Source organism: Arachis duranensis, chromosome 10 (assembly GCF_000817695.3).
Source record: "Arachis duranensis cultivar V14167 chromosome 10, aradu.V14167.gnm2.J7QH, whole genome shotgun sequence".
Lineage (NCBI taxonomy): Eukaryota > Viridiplantae > Streptophyta > Magnoliopsida > Fabales > Fabaceae > Arachis > Arachis duranensis.
The window spans coordinates 7649070-7658517 of record NC_029781.3 but is presented as its reverse complement, the minus strand read 5'-3'; the positions used below and the strand labels follow the sequence as shown (position 1 = coordinate 7658517).

Here is a 9448-nt window from a genome sequence, read left to right as displayed (position 1 = left end):
TTTTATCAAAGTAAAAACATAACACATTCTCTTATTAACCCATGTTCCCACAGTTTTCCCACACTTAGTTGATACACAATCTCTATCTTAAACTAACCAAAGATTTAATTGGGGTAATTACTTGTTTTTTCGCTTAAGGCTAGTGATGTGGTAAAATATAGAACAAATGTGGATTAAAAAGGCTCAAAGTAGCTAACAAGGATAATTTGAAAGGGTAGGCTATTTTGGAATAAGTGAGCAAAAATAAATGATGGCCTCAATCATATGCAAGCATGTAACACATTAAACATTGGACATATAGACTGGAACAAAATATAGATTACAATCATAGAGAAGGAAACACACAAGAATAAAATATTATGGTTAAATAATGTAACCATGCAATTAAGCTCAAATCTCACTGGTTTTGTGTGTTCGAGTTCTAAAACCATCTTCCAAATTAAAATTTCTTCAAACAAGTTTTTCAAAAAGTTTAATTCAAATTAGTGAAATGCTATAAAAAATTTCTTGAAAAAGAAAATATTACTTCAACCAAGTGGTAAAATATGCACAAAAATCAAACAAACATGCAAATGCAACAACTCATTTAACAAAGAAAATTTAAACATTGGTGTTGAGACAGGAAGGTACTAACCCACGGAAGTCGGTATCGACCTCCCCACACTTAAAGATTGCACCGTCATCGGTGCATGCTAAGATGTGCAAGTGGACGGGAGTTGTGGTTCCTCAGCTGGTGCTCTTTTTGTTCCTTTCCTTGCTCGTGGTTTGGGAGTAGCTTTCTCCTTGCCTTTCTTGGTGGCCATCCCGAAAAGGGAAGAAGTAAGTACATGTAAAGCTAAGGGTTTGAGTAAGAGAGGGAACAGTATAGGTGGTAATCAATGCACGGTAAAGAAGGATGTCGTTAACACATGGTCTAGACTACATGTGAAAAGTTCATCAATGAAAATATAGCAAGTGCCTGTGATAACAATTAAATGCAAGATGTTTATTGGCATGTCGGCAAAGGCATGAGTAGCATAGATCAAGCATTCAATTTCCAAGTTAGATTACCAAATCTTTCAAACCAACAATCTGTTTGTAATTACAATTATATTTAATCAATAAAATATAAAAGGGGTTTTATGAAAAATAAGCATTTAGAGTAGTAGAATAAAAGAATTCTAAAAATAGTGCACAATGGCATACGGGCTTTTTCACAAACACTTAGCATGCGTGGTAAATATGTTATCGAAAGTATTAAATTGAACATGCAAGTAACCCTATAAAAAGTAATATAATTGTCAAACAATTTCTTAATAATCCATAAGCAAAATATAGAGAATAATGTAGATTACAATAATAGAGAAGGAAACACACAAGAATAAAATATTATGGTTAAATAATGTAACCATGCAATTAAGCTCAAATCTCACTGGTTTTGTGTGTTCGAGTTCTAAAACCATCTTCCAAATTAAAATTTCTTCAAACAAGTTTTTCAAAAAGTTTAATTCAAATTAGTGAAATGCTATAAAAATTTTCTTGAAAAAGAAAATATTACTTCAACCAAGTGGTAAAATATGCACAAAAATCAAACAAACATGCAAATGCAACAACTCATTTAACAAAGAAAATTTAAACATTGGTGTTGAGACAGGAAGGTACTAACTCACGGAAGTCGGTATCGACCTCCCCACACTTAAAGATTGCACCGTCATCGGTGCATGCTAAGATGTGCAAGTGGACGGGAGTTGTGGTTCCTCAGCTGGTGCTCTTTTTGTTCCTTTCCTTGCTGGTGGTTTGGGAGTAGCTTTCTCCTTGCCTTTCTTGGTGGCCATCCCGAAAAAGGAAGAAGTAAGTACATGTAAAGCTAAGGGTTTGAGTAAGAGAGGGAACAATATAGGTGGTAATCAATGCACGGTAAAGAAGGATGTCGTTAACACATGGTCTAGACTACATGTGAAAAGTTCATCAATGAAAATATAGCAAGTGCCTGTGATAAAAATTAAATGCAAGATGTTTATTGGCATGTCGGCAAAGGCATGAGTAGCATAGATCAAGCATTCAATGTCCAAGTTAGATTACCAAATCTTTCAAACCAACAATCTGTTTGTAATTACAATTATATTTAATCAATAAAATATAAAAGGGGTTTTGTGAAAAATAAGCATTTAGAGTAGTAGAATAAAAGAATTCTAAAAATAGTGAACAATGACATACAGGCTTTTTCACAAACACTTAGCATGCGTGGTAAATATGTTATCGAAAGTATTAAATTGAACATGCAAGTAACCCTATAAAAAGTAATATAATTGTCAAAAAATTTCTTAATAATCCATAAGCAAAATATAGAGAATAATGACCCAAATAAATTTCCAATACCAATAAAGAAGGTTTAAAATGAAAAAAAAAAAGAAAACATAGATAATGAAAGTAAAAAGAGCGAAGAAGAAGAAAATAAAAATAATAATGGAAAAGTAAAGAGAGAAGAAGGAAAGAAAAGAACCTTGATGATGATTGTGAAGAAGAAAGAAGAGGGAAGAGTAAGTAAAAAGTGAGAAAGAATAAAGAAGGAAGGAAGGAAGAAGAAAGAAAGAAGAAGGGAAAAGAAAGATTAGGATTTGGGGAAGAAAAGATAAGATATTTTGGCTGATCTGGTTAAGTTGTGTGGCGTAGGTGACGCGGACGCGTGGGTCACGCGTTCGCATGAATGGCCATTTTTTGAAAAATGATGCGGACGCGTCGATCACGCGGACGCGTGACATGATTTGCGCTGGTGGCGCGAGGGCAGCCTCGCGTTCGCGCAACTTTCTGTTTTGAACTCATTTTGCCAAAATTTAGGGTGACGCGTTCGCGTGGGTCACGCGTTCGCGTGGGTCACGCGTTCGCGTGAATGGCCATTTTTTGAAAAAGCGAAGCGGACGCGTGGGGCACGCGTTCGCGTGGTAGGGATTGTGCTTCTAGTGCCATTCCAGCACCACTCCATCATAACTTGCTGCCATATATCTCTTTACGTCGAATTTTGCAGGGTCACGCGTGCGCGTGGGTGACGCGCACGCATGGGGAGGCTATTTTCCAAAATGACGCGAGCGCGTCAGCGACGCGTTCGCGTGGGCATGCTTGTGCCTAAGGCACACCTTCAGCCACGCCTCCAGCGACGCTTTCGCGTGACTCTCTACTTCTTTTCTTCTCGTGTCCAAGGCACGGCGCGGCGGTGCTGGGTGGCTGGTCGGTGGTGGTGGTTTGTAGGGGAAAAGAGAGTGCAGAGGGGGAGAGGAGAAGAGAATGGATTGACGCGAGGGGGGTTAGGGTTTCGCGTGGGTTGGGTTAGTGGATTCAAATCCACGCTACGCGTGGGCACGCGATCGCGTGATTGAGGTGGAAAGGGAATGACGCGGACGCATCATTGACGCAATCGCGTGAGTGAGGTATAACGTAAGTGACGCGTACACGTGAAACACGCGAACGTGTCGCTTGGAATTGTGCTAAACGCACAATTCCAGCGTCGTTTTGGCGCAACTCTCTGTTTCCATTTAGGGGGCCATAATATTAATGTGACGCGTACGCATCGCCCACGCTTTCGCGTGGTGTGTGTGTAGTGTAAGTGACGCGATCACGTCACTGACGCGAACGCGTGGCCCAATTTGTGCCTAACACACACCAGCCGTACGATTCCAGCCCAACCTTTTGGGCGTTGGATCTTGATGCCGATTTGCAATCAACGCCCACGCGTGTCCCAAGTGAACGCATGGGGTCTTTTTTTGTGCAGTATGCAGAATGCAATGCTGATATGGATGTTTTGAATATTCCAGGTTCAATAAAATATAATAAAATAAAATAAAACTTAAAAACAAACAAAACGAGATAAAAGTTGAAATTGAAAAAGGAACGATCATACCATGGTGGGTTGTCTCCCACCTAGCACTTTTAGTTAAAGTCCTTAAGTTGGACATTTGGTGAGCTCCCTGTTATGGTGGCTTGTGCTTGAATTCATCCAAAAATCTCCACCAATGTTTGGAATTCCAGTAGCCTCCGGGATCCCAAACTAGGCACATAAAGCCTTCAAGCAAGTCAAAGCAGATGACTAGGTCCCAAGAGTGCTGATTGCCAGAATGAATTCCGGGGTCCCAAACCTTACTTTTACACCCGTTTTTGTCTTGATCTGCATTTTTCCAACCGGGTGGTGCAGAATTCAGATTCTCACTAAAATGACCAAACAACTTCTGAGATCCACTCGATCAGACTCTACACCAATCCTTGCACCTCAAATTGAAGCGTGGAATCTTATTGGATCTTGTATACCAGCTCTGAGTACGAACCATTTTCTTCTTACTCTTAAAGCCGCAGTGAGCTCTAAGCTAGCCATCTGTTTCAAGCAAACCATATTCAAGTGAAAAAGTAAAGACAAAGGCTAAGGATGTTACCCACTTGAAGTTGGTATTGGGTGGTAATGGCCTTGGAATAGGTGTTTCTAGTGGTCTTGCAAGCTCTGCTCCCTTGTATCCTTCTGTGAATTCCTCCACTTCTTTGCAAACTTCTTCAATTGCAATCACGTCTTGATCAAAGTCTTCGATTTCTTCCTCATCACTCAAGTCATAAGTTGGAGGTTGAGAAAAATATACCTCAGCATCATCTTCGTATTCACTTGGGGAAGGTTCTTCTGTTTCAAAGAAGTCACTTACGGATGCAAGTTCGTTACTAGGAGAACTTGACTCGTGATTATCATTATCAAGAAAACTCGTGTCTTGAGTTGTTTCGTCCAGTTCTTCATAGGATACCTGCTTTGGGGTTGTGCACTATCCTCCTTAGCATCAATTGCAACTTCCTTGATGGAATTTTCCACAAGACTGGATTTCCATGGAGGTTCAGTATCTTCTAAGTCTTCAACCAATTCTTCTTCTTCGATAATTTCGGCTTCCTCCAATTGTTCCAGTACAAAGTCATGCTCCTTACTGTCCAACGGAGTTTCTAATATCTCCTTCATGCTACGTTCATCGTTAGATTGTCCACATGAAGCCATGGGGGTTCCTTGGGTATTCGAACATCGGGAAGGTAATCGATTGATCGCTTGATCCAGTTGGCGAAGAGTTGTATGAAGTTTTTCCACTGTTTCCTTGAGACGCTCCCTTGATTCTTGGGTTGATGGATATGGACATGGTGCATAGGGAAGTGGTGGTTCTTGGGAGTAATTATATTGGAATTGGGGTGGATAGGGTTTAGGGTCATACGGGGGTGAATGGTGATAGGGGGCTTGTGGGTGTGGTGGTTCAAAACTATGTTGAGGAGGTGGTTTGTGGACATATGATGGGGCTTGTTGGTAACTACAAGGGGGTCCACCATATCTTTCATCTTGGTACGCACCTCGGAATGGCTCTTGACCATAGTAATTTGGTGGGTGTTGGTTGTCACGAGAGGGTCTACCATAACTATTGTCTTGGCATGCATTGTAGAATGGTCATCGTCCATGATATTTTGGAAGGTGTTGTTGCCTAAAGGGTTGATCAGATCCTCGTGGCTCCGTCCATCTTTGATTGTTTTGACCTTGATGCATGTTCCTGTTATAGCTTCCATTCCTTTCAACAATATTAGAACCAAACTGAAAGCGATGGGGGTGAGAACTCATAGTAACTAATAAAAATTAAAAACAAAAACAAAAATAAATAAACAAAAAAAATATTTACAATAACCAATAATAGGGCACACGTTTGCCGTTCCCCGGCAACGGCGCCATTTTGACGGTCGGATTTCTATCGGTAAAGAATTTCACAAAAATAATCACGTTGTAAGTATAGTTTCTAAACCAATAGAGAATTCTTTCGTACAAAAGTTTGGTTGTCACAAGTAACAAAACCCAATAAAATTTATAACCGAAGTATTTAAACCTCGGGTCATATTCTCAAGGAATTACAGGGAAGTATGATTTATTATTGGTTATGGAAAACAATATTTTTGGGTTTTGAAAGGTTGAACAGGAAAAATAAATTGCAGGAAAAATAAATTAATAACTAGAAAAACTCTTGACAAGATATGAAAACTGGACGTCCTATCCTAGTTATCCTTATCAATTATGATGAGAATTGGATTTTTGCTCCCACCTTATTAACCTCTAACTCTGAAGGTAAGTTAAGTGGATGAATCAATTTGATTCCTCAGATCCTAGTCAATTCCTAAGAAAAGACTAGAGTTATTGGAATTCAAATTAATTAGCAAAGATAAAAATTATGAATCACAATGAGTTTGATAACTCAAGTGTCTCCCATTAATCAATTCATCAATTAAAGCCAAGAATATAAAAAGCTAAGTAAAAATCATAAATCTGAAATACCTCAAATTATATTTAAACATAAATTCAAATCTAACATGAAAGGGTTCATAAGCCAATTTGGCAACATGAGTCAAATACAAGTAAAAGCATTAGAGTATCTAAAAGTATAAGAGAAACATAAATTAAAGTAACATTGAACCTGGAGTGAAGATGAAATAGCCTAAAACTAATAGAAATCTTAAATCCTAAATCCTAAGAGATAGGAGAGAGCCTCTCTCTTTAGAAACTACAGTTAAAAACCTAAAATTGTGAATAATAAATGTTGTGTTGTTGAATGAATGGATTCCCCCACTTTATAGCTTCTAATATGTGTTTTCTGGGCCGAGAACTGGGTCAGAAACAGCCCAGAAATCGCTGGGGACGAAATCTGCCACGCTGATTTTTCTGCAAAACGACGCGTCTGCATGATTCACGTGTGCGCGTCATTTTTCTGTACGGCCACTATAGAGAATTATATATTATTTTGAAGCCCTGGATGTTAGCTTTTCAACGCAACTATAACCGCCTCATTTGGATCTTTGTAGCTCAAGTTATGACTGTTTGAGTGCGAAGAGGTCAGACTGGACAGCTTAGCAATTTCTTCAACTTCTTGTATTCCTTCCACTTTTGCATGCTTCCTTTCCATCCTCTAAGCCATTCCTGCCCTGTAATCCCTGAAATCACTTAACACACATATCAATGCATCGAATGGTAATAAGAGAGGATTAAACATAGCAAATTTAAAGCCCAAAAAAGCATGTTTTCAATCATAGCACAAAATCAGAAAGGAAAAAAGTAAAACCATGCAAATAGTATGAATAAGTGGGTAAAGAGTTGATAAAAACCACTCAATTGAGTATAAGATAAAATATGAAATAGTGGTTTATCAATACATCTACGTTGTCCATAGCTTTTCATGCAATCCATACTCATCGGCAGCTTGCACCCATTCTCTTTTAAAATAATCAATTCCCATTTCATCATATAGCCATTTAGAGAACATAACCCGAAATATTTCATCATTTAAGTTTGATGTAACATTCGTCTGCAAGTGCCACACCCGCAACCGATGTGTTGCAGGTGAAAATGCTTCCCGAATGGCTACAATCATCGCGTCATTCCCGTCCGGGACAACAATAGAAGGCATCTTCTTGCACATCATTTCTAATAATCTCTGCATCATCTATGAGTAAGAAGAAATGCTTTCATCCAAAACTAGTCCTAGCCCAAACCCAAAGATTGTTGTCTGTTTGTGATTATTCGACTTAGAGAATATAACCAAGAGTCTTTTATATTTGTTCTTTTTGAAGGTAGAGTCAAATGCAAACAAGTCTCCAAAGTACTAGTAGTCAACTCTACTACCTCCATCAGCCTAAAACAAGTTCGCTAGCATACCCTCCTTTGTTAGATTGTACCGAGCCATCGAATTGTATCTGCAGTGGCCTTTCCTTCCAGATATATGAGTGCCGCATTTGGGTCCCCATCAACATTCTTTTTCCATTTTGTCTTGTCAATGTCGTTGTACGCATCCTTTTTGGTGAAACCAAGTAAAGAATACCCACCCTCAATCCCAGCCTTGTAGCCTAAGATCTTTGATGTAGGTTGCCCATAACATTGCATGCCATCGATCTGTGCCTTTGCACCATCAGAAATGCCACAAAATTCAGGAATCATGTCTACCGTTACCTTTAGTGTGAGCGCATGGTTGTGAACGAGGTTCACCATTCTAACATTCCACATATGGGATTCTCGATAAAGATATATTGACATTTTTGTCTCGCATTTGTTCGTGTTTTAGGACGATAACATCTTTTTCTATCAATTTGGTGGTAATGCTTTTCATCCCTTAAACTTGACCTATTGCAAAAGAATCTTCTCCTTATCAAATTGCCATCCTCGTTCTTTCTATGGTCTCCCTTTTGAACTCCAAATTCGTGACATTTTCCTATCCTCATAAAGAAATGATAAGCACGTTGCTCACGACAAAAGACCTTCTTACAAATGTCTTCACCAGTTAGACCAATAACATCATCGTAATCTAATTCATCCTCGACCAATGGATCATCCCCATCAATCCCAACATCAGTATTGCAAACACCATCCACATCATAATTACAACGATTCGATTCAGTACACGTAGTCCTTCCTTCTGCATTAGAACCAGCCATTCCAATGCTGCCATCCATTCCATATACCACCTAAAATTACTATAATTCACATTCATATGTATCAGATTCCACTTCAAAAGACCCTTGAATCCGAAAATAAAAAAAGTCTGATATTTTTTAAAATGCAAATCACATACTATCATAGATAACTAAACAAGGCACTGCACAGAATTACAATCTTAAATTGCCTTATCACAGACTAGATTTCACTATTGTGTATGCCTAAATAAGCATGATTGACTTTTTCACTCATAAAGTAGTTACCCTGTAAGCTATTTTTTTAAATCAACAATCGCCAACACGACTTAAGCAACAGAGCCCATGGACCATTTAAAAAACATGACCAAATCCAATCAATCTTAGCAGACACCTAAGTAGAAAACACCACACACCATAACAAATACTACCCATAAACTTACTCTATTACATAAACATAAGGGTTTATATTTGCTAACACAAATCTACAAACAATGGAAGAATATTGGAAATCGTTTAATGCAAACTGCAAAATAACGTACCTTAGGATGAACGACCTATATGAATTCAAATGCAGGAACCACCTTCCACGCACATCTGTCAACAATCGACTACCATCATCTCCTCATGACGCAAATTACCACTTTACAGCAGCGACGACCAAAACTTGCACATTACTACCACACTCTTTTGTAGCGTGATCAACTTGGACAAAAAACCCAAATCAACCGTTACATTCGATGGACTAAGCACAAATTCTCTTTTTTTTTCCCGACCAAATCTACGTCGATGACTGCCTAGTATGGTCAATTACTATGGCCAACTTGCCTAATTATTTACTTTCTTTCTCAAGGTCAAAAATAAATTTATTTCTTCCAACACAATTTTTTCTCTTTCTATTTTCGGAAAAAAATCAAATTTTTAAAATTATTAAACATAAAAAAGACATGTGGGACCAAAGAAATCTATTTTCTTAATGGTACTCACAAATATAATTAAGCAACATCGTTACTCATAACTAGAG

The 9448-nt window shown here is 38.4% G+C and overlaps 1 protein-coding gene across 1 annotated transcript; it reads right to left on the bottom strand.

Annotated features, from left to right (window-relative positions):
* Positions 1 to 7684: 7684 nt before the first annotated feature.
* On the bottom strand, positions 7685 to 8466 carry LOC107468853 (uncharacterized). The gene is made up of 2 exons (XM_016088225.1): positions 8138 to 8466; positions 7685 to 8006 (listed from the first exon to the last, which is right to left on the bottom strand). Exons 1-2 carry the CDS (start codon positions 8464 to 8466, stop codon positions 7685 to 7687), a joined length of 651 nt encoding a protein of 216 aa, XP_015943711.1.
* Between the last annotated feature and the right edge of the window lie 982 nt (positions 8467 to 9448).